This window comes from Lonchura striata, chromosome 6 (genome assembly GCF_046129695.1).
Source record: "Lonchura striata isolate bLonStr1 chromosome 6, bLonStr1.mat, whole genome shotgun sequence".
Taxonomy (NCBI): domain Eukaryota; kingdom Metazoa; phylum Chordata; class Aves; order Passeriformes; family Estrildidae; genus Lonchura; species Lonchura striata.
In genome coordinates this window covers 45335757-45352663 of record NC_134608.1, presented here as the reverse complement: position 1 = coordinate 45352663, position 16907 = coordinate 45335757, and the positions used below count along the sequence as shown (strand labels likewise).

The 16907-nt window shown below is 40.9% G+C and overlaps 1 protein-coding gene across 4 annotated transcripts in view; it reads right to left on the bottom strand.

Annotated features, from left to right (window-relative positions):
* TSPAN4 (tetraspanin 4) overlaps positions 1-16907 on the bottom strand; it is a 418694-nt gene that overhangs the window by 16447 nt on the left and 385340 nt on the right. For all 4 annotated transcript variants that reach the window (XM_021555172.2, XM_077784245.1, XM_021555171.3 and 1 more), the window contains one exon: positions 4491-4592. In XM_021555172.2, coding sequence (XP_021410847.1) covers positions 4491-4592 — 102 coding nt within the window. The remainder of the gene's footprint in view (positions 1-4490; positions 4593-16907) is intronic.

Here is a 16907-nt window from a genome sequence, read left to right as displayed (position 1 = left end):
TGGTCACATTTATACTCCTGTCTTCTTCCCTTCACAAGTTTGCCTAATTGCTTAGTTCTGTTCCTACTTTCAGCATTTACATTTTTTAGAAATAATTACAAACTAACAGTGCTTATTTTGGAGGACCCAGACTAACAGACATTAAAAGGGAGTAATCTATTTTAAAAGTTTCTATCTCAGTGCAACAGTGTAACTCCTGATAAGGAATTGGACACTTGTACATATTTTACATTATTCCAAATATTGAAGGCTAAGTAGGCCTTATCTTCTTTGCCAAATTCCTGCAGAGTCAGTCAGGCTGGGATAGGGTTCATGAAAATAAACAGATATTCAATCCTTGTTGCAGACAGTTTTTTAGCAAAGCCTTGTTTTCCGGTTTTGTGAATGGGGCAAAGAACTAGAGACAAGGTAGGGAGCCTTCTGTACACCTTTTTCCTCCATTACTGTAAAAAGTGGTGAATAATATAGCTTTGTTCTAAAAATCATGTTTAATGGGTGGTTTGGATTACTTTGGAAGTAATTCTAAAGTATGCCTTGATCCAATAGAATCAATGACTTGGAATAGGGAGATGGGTCAAATTTCTTCTCAGTTACAGTGGTCTAAACAGACACGAAAAGGCATTACACAGCAGCAAAAGTGAGCTGAATTTGCTCACTTTAGTGAAGCTAATAGGTTTTCTGCATGCCTCTCGAATTACTGCCCGCTTAGTTAAAAGTAGAAGTGTTCAAATATTGATCACAAAGATGTTGGGGATGAAGCAACATTTTAAAAATTAATGCCTGTTCCTCATTTTCTAATGATCTCCACCTGTGACTTTAACCAGTCCTGGTGGGTAAGGAGTTTAATGCAGTTCAGGATAACTTACCTCCTGAACTCAGAATTTTAGTCATGTTTGAAAATCACTTTGTAAGCTTTCATAGTCTTCAGTCGTGACACACAGAATTCATCTGCTTGTGTTTCTGATCCTTTAAAGGTTTGAAACGCTATTGAGAAAGGCTGAGAGTTTGGTTAGCTGAAGGTATTAAAAAGAAATCAATAGAATGTTGTGATTTGAAACAGCTCCCTGACTTAGAGGCTTACTAGGACTGCAAAATGAGTCCACTGCCTTTCCTCTCATACACTTAGCAGGTTTGCAGGTAAACCCAGTTTCCATTACCAGTAAGGTGAGCAGCTCAGACACCAGCCAAAACTGCAACTTCCTCTTAAAAGACAGGCCCTGTTTTTCCCTTGTTTCCCTTGAAAACGGTAGGTTTCTGTTAAAAAGAGGAAAACCATTTCTCAAGGCACAAAGGCTTTGGAAAAAAAAACCTTCCTCAGAAGATGCTCAGACCTTTGACAATCGCCCCTCACAAGTCACTATGTGCAGTGGGCATCCACACTCCCCGTCAAAACTCCCCTCTGATCTGTGATTGGCCAATCCCACAAAAGTCAAATGCCATCTAAATGTGATTCCTTAGAAAAACTTTTTCCTCCTTTTTCAGCCAAAGCTGCCATACACAGTAGTACCTAATGAATGCAGGATGGGGATGGTCTCTATCTTAAATCTTGAGAGAAATTTAGAACTATGCCAGTGTGTCAAATTTACTGCTTTAACCACTGCTCAGATTCTGAAAAATACTTTTACAAAGAAGGGAGTGCAAATGCAGAGGGGACAAAAGGCTCATTATGATTTCTGTTACTGTCACATTTTTTACACAGCACTTTTATTTTGTGAGAATGCTGTTTTCCATCCACATACAGACACAGCCCATGGCTCAGTGAATGATGTCTTCCATCAGGAAAAACTCTGTCCTACATGGCATCGTGGTTGCCCTACTGTGGATTTTTGTTGTGAGCCTTAAGAGACAGAATGCAAACAGCAAGCCTGAGCTGGGACTTCCCTTGCAGAAAATCCCCTGCATCACCCTAATCCTCCAATCAGTGATTACACTCTACTGATTAGGGATGTAAGAGATAATGATTATTACACAAAAACCCCCCAAGCTGGCATTTAGATAGTTCTATTCAACTGCAAAGTGTTTTACATAATTAACCATGATGGGATTGTCTTTGCTGCACCTCTGCAATAGTCTATTCCCACATAGTTTTGAAAGACACATGTGAGAACCAATTATGCAGAGTGGCAAAAATGGATCTGTGGGAGCTCTTTGCTGTTTTCCTCAGTGCCCAGCATGGGGAGCACAATGACTTTGACACTGTGGTGCTGCCAAGCAGGCAAGTGGTAATTTCACTGTGGCCATGAGAGGACGATATCCCCTGGCTGTACACAGCCCGTGGGGTGGCATTTTCTTGTCATCTTTTGAGCTCCTAGGAGTCAGCTAACATGAGTTTCATCTGAAACTTATAAGGAATTCTTTAAACTATAATGGGTTTCAAGACCAAAGGAATTACCAGGGTAAATGACCATGATCAACAGCACTATGCAAACCAAACTATTGAGTCCTGCCTCAAACCTAAGCTGGTCACTGAACGTGACCATTTCCTTTAAGCCAAAAGCCAGGTCTTATTCTTTAGAGAAAAGGAATCTATTGTGCTGCTGTACAACAACATCTGACCACCAGATATGTCTAATTTGAGTTCTTAGCTCTTGGATCAACTACAGAGCCCTTTTCTCTCACAACACTTTTTCCTCACTGCTCTCTTTTTAAAAACTGCAATCACATCGCTACCTGATCTTTGCCTGTTTATATAAGGTATTTAAAATTTCTCACCATAATGTCACTTTCCAAAATTATTTATTACATCTTTTCTGAATCCAATCAACTCATGAAGATTTTGAAAAAATGTGACTATATGAACTAGACATTGCATATATTGTTACACCTATTTTACACAAAGGGGAGAAGAATTACGGTGTTTATATTCCATGAGACCTCCAAAAACTGCCTTTCCCCCAGCCTTTGCTATATGCTTTTAAGAGTTCTTGGGGTGTCACTGAAAGTGGATTAATACTTAGTACAAATATTTCAGTATTAGTAGTTTTTACTACACAAAATTAAGTTACTGTAAAAGAGTAAAATTTGTAATACTGTTGGATATAAGCAACTATATTTAAAATCTTATCTGTATTTCACATGGCTTACTCTCAAGCTAGCACCACCTAATGCATTTATTTTGTCAGTAACTGATGCCTTCTCATATTTGATATACAGGAAAAAGGAAAAAGTATTGTAAGAGGAAATTATTAACAATATTGCAAGATGTTCAGGCCTTATAAAGGTAAGTGAAAGAACTTTTCACATGAAGTTGTTGGGATGCAGGACTGAAATTGGCTTCTTTCCTGGACCTGGACCGTTTGTCTTTCACACACAAAAGAAGGCAACCTACTGCACTCAGCACAGGTCCTGCAGACCCAGAGATGCACAAAGAGTTTGGCCAATCAGTTCTTTTGTTCTGTTAGTGATCTCAAGGTTTTCATGTCTCAGATAGTTTTTAGCAGCCTGTTTCTCCTATTACCTTGTATTGTCCATAAGAGGAGACTTTGGGAGCAGTGCGAGAGGTTACTGTCTTTGATCCACTTAAGACACCAGGCAAGACTAAACCCCTCCTGTCTGTACCACACTTGCACCTCTGGAGGAGAAATTCAGAAGTCTATGCAAGATTTTTTGAGTGAAACCAAGGCAGTGCAAGTGCTTCTGCTTAAAACAGGACAAAAGCTGGAGCACTTTACCATTCAAGAAGCAGAGAACATGAAATCACAAAGAGCACCCCTCAGGAGAACTGACTGAATATGAAACAAGTACAGAGCTAATAAACCTGAACTGTCAGTGATGGTGTTCCCTCAGACAAGGACAGAGGAGAAAGCCAGCTACAATGTTCAGCAGTCCTTAGCAGATGAACACTGGCAGAAGGCTGTCAGAGAATCAGGACAAAGGAAGAGCAGTGACAACACAGCAAAAAGCATTCCCAGTCCACCTGTGATGGAGGATGATTGAATTCTGCTGGGGAAAATGTACTGACTGTAGGAGGAGGTTACAAACACCAGGCTCTGTTTCCATTTTGACTCACTAGTGGGAGCAGTAGTAGCAGCAAAAGGAGACAGAACAGAAATTAAAAGGTGGTTGAAGAGGTTCTTTCCTTTTATGCTATTGCTCTTCATCCCAACATAAGCCACCCCTTTGACTTTAAAGAAAAGTTATTGCTTGTTTCCTGTCTGACCATTTCCTTCACAATCCACATAGCACAGAACTGCATGATATTTAGGCATCAACTTAGTATAACATTAGTATAGCATTCTTCTATAAGTTAATATAACATTAGTATAGCATTCTTAGTATAGTATTCTTTTAAAAGGAAGATATTTTCTGTCAAAGGAGAAACAAATAAAAAATACTGCTTGTTACAAAAAGCAGAAAGTTTAGTTGCTAATGTGCTGATTGGGTGACAGACAGAGGGTGACTTGGGATTTGGAGATTTTGCACCCAGAACATGTTGTTACAGAACCCAGAAGGTAAAGAGGAAGAGGTTAAAAGAGAGAGCTCAGACTTACATCTGTTTGAATGATGCTCCATGCATTAGTGAGGCCAATATTTCCATCTGTCCCATACAAGTGAAGTCCTTTCTTCAGATCCCGCTGAGCATACTTGTCAATCTAAAACCAACAACAAAAGACACAGAACTCAAAATTTGCTGAGTACATTTCAGAATCAAAGAGCATGGAGTGTAGAGCTGTTGGACAATGGTCCTGTACTGAAATGAATAAAAGTTTAACCAAGTTTGTAAATAACATAAGGAGTTCCTCTTCTGAGTTTATTCACAGAGACCTTTAATACATCTTTTCCCTTCTCACATAACTACCAAAGTACTACAGGGAGACTGGATACAGTTTAACCACATTTTTACAAATAAGCCTATCTATGAAAATATTCATCTACATATAGTGTTTCCTTTTAGTTTAGTATATTTAATTGCGACCAAGAGCATTAATGTGTACTCCTCCATACTGGAAAGCAGACAGACATGGTGCATGTCTAAAATGATGTAACCAATGCTAATTTTGAGTTAATGGATGCAGCAAAGGTACTCTGCTTCTGTCATACACTTGGGCTTCACTTCTGATTTGTGCAGTCAGAATTGTTTTCTGACTGCAGCTGCAAAAAAGGTGGATGCAAAGAATCTTGCACAATGTAAAAGAGGAATTTTCAACCCACTACATCATAACTATCATGGGAAAAATATAAAATTACTCAACAGTATGACTCTACAAAAATACTATGACCTCAACAGCTCACCACGTCCAGAAAGCCTCTGCTGTATGTGCTGTGTGTGCAAGACTATGCTTGATCTGTCCAGTTCTTTTGTTTCCTTCCTGAAAGTTTACCAGCATTATGTTGAGCCAGTAATAAAAAAGCTTTGAGGCAGTAAAAGAAACAGCACAAGTTAAGATTAATTACCAGTTAATCTCAGCACCTTAACTATAATGCAAGACCTTTCTCATGGATGCCTTCCTTAAACAGTAGGTGCTGTGATCCCTCTGTAATTATCATGTAAGCTGCTTTTGGCTTTATACAGAGATTATAGTCACTGGTACATTAATTAGAAGAGAACACCAAAGCTGAAAGCTGTCATTAAATTTGGAATTAGTTGAGAAAATTACAGGCAATAAGCGATAAACTTATGTGTGCTGGGGATTCCTAGCATTCATTTAAGAATTAGACTGAACTGTGTTTCAGCTCTGCACTTACCCTCAGCTCCCTGTGTCTCAACTGGACCTGCTGTGATTTCCAGCAGAGCCAGCAATTAGGATGGAAGGGCATGGTTGTGATGCCAGTCTCAGAGAGGCTTGGAAATTTAGGTAATGTCCTACAGAGGCAGTGAGGTAAATTAATTGTTGAAAAACTAATTCTTATTCAGAAACTGACAGAGGTGAAGAGAAACAGAGTAACTAAGGGCAGGTGGGGACAGAAATCCAGCAAGGCGATCTGTTACCTTGAAGATGAAAGAGAAAGGTTTATTTTGAATATTAATTTATTTCACTTGAGACTATCTGCCCTGTAGAGTGAGAGAGCTACACACCAGCCTTAGGTTCATATCAGCACTAATATGGAACAAGGGCGAGAACAGCAATTCTTATCTGAAGGGTAAATGCCATGTTAAAAGGATGCAAAATGCAAAGTTTGTGCTTCCTTACTCAAGTTTTGCTTTGCAATCTTGACATCCTATTTGGGATGGATATTAACATCATGATAATTTATTAACTTAACATTCATAGAAGATCAAGAGAAAAGTTTTGTTAGTCCATGTGTGCTTTAGCATGGTCTCAAGAGATTGTGTCACCAAGCATTCCTGATCGTCCTTCTACCTGGAGAAGCCTCACTAGCAAACAACTTGCTGAGGCTTTCTCATAAAATTAACTACTTTTCCTGCACAAAGAGTGCAAAGCCTTTATACTGGGAACACAGCTGGCATCAGAGTTCCATATTTCCTAAACCGAGTAACCAGCAGAGCATTAGTCAAGCAAACAGGCACTATGTGACCAGTTCTCCCACTGCTATTTCAGAAAGCCTCAATATCAAGTCCTGCACATGGTATGACCCATCATTATTTGTTGTTTTAAAAATTAAGTGCCTGCTTGAATCCTGCTTGGAAGAGGATGTAATGTTTTTTAGAATCCCACATCACGTGTGTGTCTCATTTCCTTTTCTCTCTCTCATCTCTATGCAGGCTACAACTTTGAAAGAGGCAAACATGTTGTGGAACAGTACTGCCAGATTGTTTTACCTTTTTATTTCATGTCCACTGACAGGCAAGGCATCTGGAAATACCAGTTTTACACATATACACACAGTGAGAACTTGATGTTGATTTAAGTAATGGTAAAGATAAGATTTTACACAGTTCTGTTTTACTAAAGTTTCCATCTGACCTTCTAATTAAGTATGCTGTACATACAACAGTATGCTGCTCTGTGAAGAGCAGCTGCTTTAAAATATCTTTGTCACAGAGCTACTCCCTGAAGCATTCACACTCTTCTGCTTACACTAGGGTCAGAAAGGTGTTGATCAAACCCTAGGAATAACCTTGTACAGAAAAACTGAATTTGTGGGTGGCAACTGGGTTCCAGGAGAAAGGGGGAACAGGGATCAGCCCTTGGCCTCCTGGCACTTGTGTCCGCAGCTGAAGCACCAGCAGGAAGCCTCCACCCCCTGTGTCCCCCTTGTTTCCATTTGTTATTAATGTGTTACCTTGCATGAATTAATCAGTGCTGATGTAGCCTTGGACTTCCTAAGAGGCCAGACAAAATGAAACAGGAGGGCTGCTCTCGTTCCCACTGTGAGGAGCTCAGGCTCTACGTGCAGTCCTATTAAAAGCACATTGACCTCTGCTCAAATAACCTGTGTGCAAGGTTATAAGATGGATATTCTTCCTGCAGTTGAAGCACTGCTTGAAGCTCTAGACATACAATTCCTACTGGCTTTGACTAGAGAGAAGTAAGTAAAATCCAAGGCCTATTTGTGGGGCGCAGCTGTCAAGTGGTCTTCCAGGTCCTCCTGTTTCCTTCTAACCTCAATTCTTTTCCTTCCTCAAAATATTTTTAGAATAACAGGAACTTTTCATTATGCCTTTATTCTAATTGTAACTTTGATTTAAATTAAAACTTTCAAAACACAGCCAGCTGTCTCTTCTGCCTTTAATTTAATTTTTTCAGAAAATGATCTTTCTGAAAATGAAATGCTGCGCCACAGTGATTCATCACATCTCCTGACAAATGATCCTACCCAATATTCACCAATCTGTCAGCTTCCCTTGTTTGTCTCTGAGCTACCAGTCCTCAGCCAGGCAAAATGTCTATCTCAAATCAGGACCCAAGTATTATATTTAATATTCTGCAATTTGAATCTCCTACATTCTTCCATACACAAGCCAGGCCCTTCACAAATCACAGATTTAGTGAAGTAGCACAAAGAGTAACAAAAACTCTGCAGACAAACTGTTGCTCTAAATGAGATGCCTGTTTTTAGACATATGGAATACCAGAGATTTCTTCAGACAAAAGAGTTTCTTAAAGATTTGGCAGCAAGAACCTTTTATCAATCTGTTAGTGAAGAAGAGAAAAATTCTTTTCCTCCTTGGGATTCATTGGTCAACAGATGAGAGGTGAAAGCTTGAAGCTGGCATGCCCCCCATGCCATCAGTGTAAATTCCTGTGAGCCCTGGGTTCACAGACATACGGGACACACTGGAGCCTTGCCCAGTGCACAAACTTATGCTTATGCCCAGTGATGTTTATCACCCCATCAGGTTCCAGTGGTGTTTCTGGTAGGCTAAACGTGTCCCAGTGTGGTGATCCACTACAATCCATGCCTTCAAGAGAATAATTTCTTAGAGCAGAGCATGCATATTGCTGCACTTTACCTAAGCTAAGATCCTGTTCCTATTGCAAAGAGCACCTGTATTTTCTCACTGACTTCCATTAGGCCCTAATAGGGCTTGTAATCTCCCACTGTCCTATTACAAAGACTTTCTTAAAAATACACACTGATCTAAGGTGGAAAAATTTCAGTTTCAAGAAAACTGAGTATTTGAACTGCAGAAGGGAAAACTACAAGAGATGTGGCAGGACTGGAGAGAACCTGTCACAGACGTCAGGGAAAGTGGCTGGAAACTGGATGCAGTTAGAGAGAATGGGCAGGGACCTATCTGAGCCTCACCTAAACTACAGCTGGGACAAAACATTGCTTAAAAAAAAAAATCTTACTCCAGCCTGCATATAAATTCAGGCCAAATTAAAGTGTTTCCTTCTTCATCTGTATTGCCTTGAGGCAGCTACTTAAGCTGTAGCAATGCACACTAAGGCTGCTTTTATTGTCAGCCTTGTCCCCTCATTGCCTCAGAAATCCCGAGCCTCTGAGCAGAACTGTGCCTGGCTGGCTGACAAGCCCAGCTGGAGAAGCCAGCACACTTCAAGAGGACCTGGGGCTGTCAGACTCCACCTTGTCTCCTTGAGTAAGACAAGCTAAGAATAATTGAGGATGAGATAAAAACTATGTAACAACAGCAACAACAAACTCCTGCTTAGCAGAGACATGCTGAAAGCACTGCATGAACATTCTGCACTGCAAACACCCAGGTTCATAATTAATTCCATCTCTGTTTTACAGATGAGGGACTGTAGGGGCTTTCTCAGTTCCTGGGGATGATTTCACAGACTTCTCACTCTCTGTCTAAATGAGAGGCTTTGGAATTTATGTACTCACTGTTAAGGTATGAAACAGAAGACAAATACTGTTCCCTGAGAAGCCCAGTCCTGTAATTTTGCTGCTGATAAGCAGAAGGAAGTGCTTTGATCAAAACATCTTGGGCAAACAAGAGAATTGTGTCTGTGCAGAACAGGGGTATTATCAGTATTTATAACTAATATGAGGCACAACTTTGATCAAACTAAAGCTCCAGCAACACTGAAGGCACAAAGTCCTTCCCCTGTCCCAGAACACTGAGGGAAGGTGGCTTTGCTGGAATCTTCCCTGGAATAAAGGTTAAAAGAAGGCTTTGGGGAGATCCTCATTAACTCCTCTTGAGCTTGTTGAAAGCATGAGATGTCACTTAGATTGGGCATAGCCTTTAGGAAAAGGCCAGAGGGTGCCAGCAGCATCCCCAGCTTTCTAACCTGCAGGCAACTGGAGACTTTCAATTTCAAGCCTCAATGCTTTCCTACCACAACCTGAACAAAACCTCTCCCCAGAAAGTCCCCTTAACTGGAGAAAGCCTCTCAGCAGTGCTCCAATATTGGTAAGCAAATATTCCTGACCTTTCTGGTGATTGCTTCCCCTACCTCTGTGTCTCTCCAGCAGAACAGGAGAGGCTCTAAGGAAATGACAAAATATCCAGTAGTTTTTCACCAGGCAAAACTTTTAATTTAATGCCTTGATAATCATTCTCTACAAATAGCAGGCAGTGGGAAATCGAATGTAAACAGTAAGTGCCTTATCTATAAGGTCATTTGTGGGAGCTTTTGCCTGCTAAGAAGAGATGAGATTGATTGTACCAACAGGTATGGCTTGTTTTAAATGAGATGTCCCCAAGCCTGTCTATAAGAAGCTGAGAGCCATAAATGCTCTCCTCATCACTGAAATCTTCCTTACACCATCTGCCTATAAATAGAAATCTTCCAAGAACTTAGTAAATAAGAGATACTGCATTCTTTTTGGTGATATTTGGCAGTTAAGGAACAATATGCTAATTTCTTGCCACTATCATCAGTGTCACACATCTCCAGAACACTTTGCTCAGCACTCTGGGATTCCCTTCCTTGCTTTTTCCCCAAATGTGAAACAACAACTTCAGGACTTAATGTTGTTTTGTGTTTTGTTTTGGTTTTTTTTTTTGTTTGTTTTTTTTTTGTTTTTTTTTTTTTTGTTTGTTTGTTTGTTTGTTTTGGGGTTGTTTTTTTTTTTTTTTTGTAATTGCTTCCTTTAATGCAGAAATCCACTAGCTAGTGAATTCTCTTCTCCTAACTCAACTGCAAAAGCCAACATCAAGCATCACCTTACAGATCTTCTAAACTTCAATAATTTATTTGAAATACTTATTGCTCTAGCAGTGTTTGATATCGAGAGAGATGCACTGGCACTGGCTGTGTAACTTCAGAAGAGTAAGGAATACAGGAACAGAAGATCAAAGGAAATGGTCTGGGAGCAGAAAGAATGAACGTTTCTGAAATCTCCTGGCTTAGGTCAGCTGAGGTCAGACCTTTCAGCTGTGCCACAGGCTCTCTACAGAGTCTTGAAAAGTCACTGCTTCTCTTGTTTCAGCTACTTGTAAACAGGAATAAGCTGACTCTAGTCACGCCATAAAGTTGATAATATAATAAATAATTTGCAGTAGGCATTTGAATGCCAAACCCAGTGTGGAAGATGAAGCACTTGTACAGAATCTGAGACAATGAATGGCATTTCTAACCAGAGAGAGAGTGAGAGAGAGAGAGAGGAACCTTCCAGGCAAAACTGAGGTTCATCTGGAAGCAAAAGCAAGGACTGGCCTGGAGTAGGCAATTGGTGAAACTATAAAAGAAAAGTCTTTCTCTATGTGCTCTGGCAAGAACCAAGAAGTTGAAGTAGTGTTTAATAAGAAAGTAATAAAGTTTATAAACTTGGGTTTTTCAAACCAGTGTTTTCAGGGACACAGTTCGTGCATACAATTAATTGCAATTTCAGCCACTGTCTTCTTCCCACCATCACCTCCTTGTGCTTGAGAGCAGGCAGCAGTAACCAGCTGAGGCTGCAGGAAAGGAGCCACTCAAACATCCCTGTACTTTTCATACTATTGAAATGCCAATGAATGCCACAGCAGCTTTAGTTAATCTGTTTTAAACAGCAGATCACAAGGATGGGAAGTCAATAAAGTCTGCAACTCAAAATTTTTCATGCAAGAGCAAATTCAAATGTTTCCAGCAACTTGCACCTGATTTTGTCCAAATGCCTTTAAAGGTCCAAGGGAAAGACAGGTATTTTATCATTGTTTAGCTTCCTATTATTGGGTGGTGTAAGGGGAAATAAACTGCTCTGTAGCCAGAGGCCACTGCCAGGTAACCTGCTCTTAGGCACAGCAACAGCTGGAATACTTTTGTGTCAGGTCCCCAGGTTTGTTTAAATAAAACACATCATAACAAACTCAGACACACAGGCTAAAAATGTTAAAGCTGCAGCTGTGCAGTTTCTTGGCTCATTTAGAGAATGATACCAGTAGCAGAACCAACACATTATTTCAGCTGTCTGTATGGCACCTAGCACAGGTACTGCCCAATAAGATAGTCTAACGCCTCCTTAAAAAACCCTCAATCTTCTTTATTTTTAGTGAGACTAGGGGTAGAAGCTTTAAATACGAATTCTTGGCTTGCTGCTTCTTGCTTTAAAGGAATCTGAATGCTGTAGCAGACATGGGGAAAGAGCTGGGTGAAACTAGGCAGGTAAATCAAATCAATTGCTTACTCAGAAGCCTGACATTGCAAAGTAACTACCATGTTATTAAGTCAATTCTTCTTAACAATTATGGATTTTGGTGACAAAAGCCTCACCAGTGTGTTGGAGGAATTACAGGTGAACGAACACTGAAGTGCATGTTTTTTGTGACATACCTAATTATAGAGCATTCAGGATACACTTGATGCTGATTCTATAGAAGGAAACTGTTGTTTACATATAAATAGGCTCTTTAGATTATTAAACTGGCTGGGAAAACCCATCCTCAACAGCAGTGACACTGGCAAAGCTGTGAGTCATCATGGTCCAACTATGCCAGTTCTTTTCCAGAATGAAGCTCCTTTTATATTCATATACTTGCTCCAAAGCTGACTGGTACAAAAGAGTTTCTGTTCCCTTTCTCCAGTCACATTTCCCACCAACTGTTTCTCCCAGCAAGCCTCCCTTGCCTTCACACATCAGCCTCGTGTTCCACAGATCTCCCAACCTACCCTCAAAGGCCTCTTCTCACTCCTGTGCCACCCCTCCTACTCACTTCAATCATCTTACCCCACACATGGGCCTGATTCACCTCTTTCCCTCCTGTCCCAGAAAATGGTAATTTTTGTTTGATCTCTAGTGACCTCAGGAACACACCTTGAGCCAGGGTGTAAAGACTCCTCTGAACTATGCTCATTTATTAAAATCCCACGCACACGAGTCCAAGCCAATGGAAAAGGAAAACACTCTTTTCAAAACCTATGCTTAATATTCCTAAGTTATTTGTATTCAGCCTCCTTACCTTTTGTTTTCTTTTTAAATTTTAAAATAGATAATCACTTTCATTTGTCCTCAACAGTCATCAGTATCACCTCAGATAAGCAAAATGGGAAAGATGCTAATTAACATGATACGTGCTGTTGAGCCTTTGTTTGCCAAGAGACATGAAAGGTGGGTTGCATTTGTGTTTCAAGTGCTAACACCCTGTTATCTCCAACTACTCAGACCCAAAAAAAGAGCACCACCCCCCCCCCCACACACACACACACGATTGTGTGCGTGCACATGTCAATAGAGCCTTAGATCCAATTAGCTGCCACAAAGGCTTCAGAACTGCAGAGGCAAGTGAAAGCAGGGAGACAAAGCACTTCCCTTGGAGGAATGAATGACCCCCGAGTGATTAGGTACCAGGACCAGTGACACTGGACACATCATCCTTTGCAGATGCTGTGGGCTGGAAAAGGGGAAGGCAGCACTTTGCTCACAGAGATGAAGAACTTGGCCATTTGCCCACTGAGCCATTTACTGCAGCTGTCCCGTGGGATCAAACTCGGCTTCAATTATTTACCATACTCATTTACTTAGCTTAAAGGTGAATGAGAGAGCATTCAAATAAGAGAGGGCACTACTAAAATAACAGAGAAGGAGGGAGAACTAAGGCAAATCATGCCCTGTGCTCCCACTGTGGTACAAGATGAGCGAGGCTCCCACACTGTGTAAATGTGGGCTATCTGCAAATCCATTTAATCCAGTTAACCTAATTTCCTCATTTATGACTTTGGTAGAAAAATACAAGCCAAAATACAGATTTGTCCACTGCTGTAAGGTAAAAACAACTCTGCAAACATCAAAACAACTACACCCTCTCTGTATTGGGCCTCTGGTGTCACCTAAGCCTTGCTGGGGTCATGGGGAAGGCTCTAAGCTCCTCTGGTTATTCACAGGCATGGGCATTGCCACCTCTTGGTGTCAGAGCTGCTCTGCTGAATGCAGACCTTAGCTCCACTGGCACCAGTGACAACTGGGCAAGCTGCTGGGGGACAGGGCTGGCTAATTTCCTCAGGGGCAGAAATTTTCCTGATTCCTTAGACCAAGGAAATCAAATGTCTGCTGATAAGCCATCTTTCTCTGAGCTGGAACTAAAAGACCCATTTACAAACCAAACCAAACCAAACCAAACCAAACCAAACCCACTGAAGGGTTAAAATCTGCTACTCTGCCTGGAGAAACTCGTCTGAAAAAAGTGATTCTGTGGAAACAGATTGAAAGCTGTGTCTTCCTAGATACAGGGAACGTTAATCCTTAGGGAAAAGTGAGGTTTGCACACAGCCTGTTTTATTATTCTTAAGATAAGCTTTCTCTGAAATTAACTTACTTTAAATAAATAATGCTGCGAGGAGAACTACCATCATCCTTGGAGGGAACAGAGCACCAGGCAAAGTCAAGTACACTCCAGTGGGCTTCATTCTTGTGGCAGCACGGTCCCTGCTCAGCCTGGAAGTAGGAAAAGTGCAGAATGCACCCCTTGAGAGAGAGGGCAGCACAAATCCAAAATCCAGGAAAATCAGTGGGCTTTGGAGGAACAGCTGGCAGAAACCCGCAAAACCAGCGCCAGAGTTGCCTGCCCAAAGAACAGAGAAGGTGATGATCCCCTTACCTATCTTTTCTTCCTTGAAAAAACATTTTCTTCCAATCACATGGATGTGTACTTGGAAGAACAAAGGATTTGCTAAATGCCAGCTCATCAGCTGGCAGGAATCTTCCTGACCATGGAGTTGCTCACTTTTATGCAACCTGGCATCCTCACATGGTGTTTCCAGTGGCTCAGACCCCTGCTTCTATGAGGGTGCACATCAGCTTGGAAACCATTCCCTTTCCACACCCACAACCCTGACACCATGGGTGTTCTGACCTTCAGCAACTGGAATTATTTAGTTTAATCTCCAGGTAAGCTTTTCAGTGATGATGTCATAAACTGGAAAACAAAATGTCTTAGAAAGCTGATAAATAACCAAAGCAACAGAAGTGAATAACTGCTATTAAATGCCTCCCTTGTTTTAATGAAATCAACAATTGCAGCTCTTCAATGCACTTCACTGAAAGCAGATTTAATCGTGAATGGAATGATTTGGGACTCAGTCACTGCAAATGAATAAACTACATGAAGATCACTTGCCATAATAACAGAAAACAAGCAAATAAACAAACTGCCAGTCACAATTCTATGGCACCAAATGCAGGTTGGATTTCTCACTGGAAGTCACATGAGTAGAATGGAGAAGGAAATATGGTCGATACCCCATTTGTTAAACAGAGATAAGTGACAGTACCTTCACCAAGTGAGAGACTGGATGTTCCACACAGAACAGAATTGCACATGCTGGTTTTGCACAGATAAAGTAGCTTTTACCAAAGAAGCAGCAGCCACTGCAAAGTGGCACCAAAGGTGCTGTGTTTTCAAACAGGCAGTGTTTGAGCTTAGGACCTCAAATGAGTTTCTGCCATGTCCAGAGCCCCTTCTAGGAATGGCACCAAGGTGCTCAAAGCAAACCAGGCAGACAGAGCCACTGTCCATGGTGGTCTGGTTTGTTCAGGAACAGTCTCTGTCAGAGGGGTGAGTCATCCCTTGGAGATGAGCAGAAACCAAAGTGAAAGATTAAATCTGCCACATGTGACAGTAGTCCCAAGAACATCTGTGAGGATGTTCCTCAGCTGCTTCTGGCTTACTTTGAATTTATTGTTCATCCTTCTACCTTTTAAAATGAGCCCCTCTTTCCTAATTAAGAGACTGACTTTTTGCAAAAGAGAAGCATTAATCCCAGTTCTCTCGTTAAAAGTGGAAATTGTCTGTTCCCTCTCATTCCCCTTGGATTCTCTGATGTTCAGTAACACTGCCTGCAATAGCTCCAGGACATTTTTTTCCATAGGGCATTCATTTGGGTCTCTATACCTACCTAAATTTAGTAGTTTTGACACCTCTGAAGAGCTCAAATTTGACTGGATTTTTCAATCAGTGTCAAGGGTTATGGGGGCACAAGGGGAAAAAAGAAGTTACTGTAGCCACATTGGATATATTTTAAAAAGTAAAAATAACAGACCCCCCCTCCCCCCCCATTGTTAAAACCAGGATTCATTCAGAGGGGTTTTTAGTGGGTTTTTGATACAAAGTTATTTGGTATTTTTCTGATACTATGCAAGGAAGCATAAAAATCACTGCTAATGAAATTTTGCAGATACCACACAAAACTTGCCATGCATTAAAGAATCTGCTGATATCACTTGTCCTGCTTGGTTACAGAGCTTCAGGGCTTATTGAGACAAATACCAGAAAAGACATCTAAGGTAAACATGTGAGGTCACACTACAAGACTGGAAACTATATTCTGGAAAGCAGGAAACCTGTGGAAGGACTGAGGAAATGGAGATGGACATGCTCTGAGGGCAATACTCCCAGCTCACAGAGTCAACAGTCATGGTTTTATTCAACATCAGCTGCATAAAGGCAGATTATTATCATTACCTCTACACTGCAGAACTGATAGCCATGTTTTCAAAAATCTACTGAAAATCTGAAAGGATTCCAGAGCCATCACTGAGAAGTGTGCTTTCCTTCACATGACTAACATTTTTGGAAAAACTAACAGAGTGACAAGGTCAAAAACCAGTGTAATTGCAATCTTCAGGTACCCACATGGAGCAGCGGTTCTCAACAGAAGACAGCACTTAATTCTATCACAAAATGATACAATGAGAGTTAGTGGTTAGAGCTTTTAAGATAAATACAAGAAAGACACAAGGCATAATTTCATCCATTAAGCAAAAATAAATGCTTGGAAGAAATTGAGGAATGAGTCAATGATGCCTTTAACCAAAGACTCAAGAATTTTTTTAAATTGTAATTCAAATATAATTAGTTTCATGGCAAGCATACTGATTGAAGCACTATGGACCAGAGAGGATTGTAACTGTCTCATCTGATCTTAAAAGTTTCAAACCTTCCCAGCAGGCCGCAAGTTTTCCATGGATAGGGACTGGGTTACTCATGCCAGATTATGTCACCTAGGCCCTGCACTTCGAGCTTTGCTTCGAATCCATCCTGAAAGAACAGCTGACAGCAAATACATCAGTCTCTCTAGCACATCCCATCCTGGGACTCAGGCACTGATCCTTTTAAACTAGCACTTGTGATCTGAGGCACAAATTCTCAGTCACAGCCTGAATTATCCCAA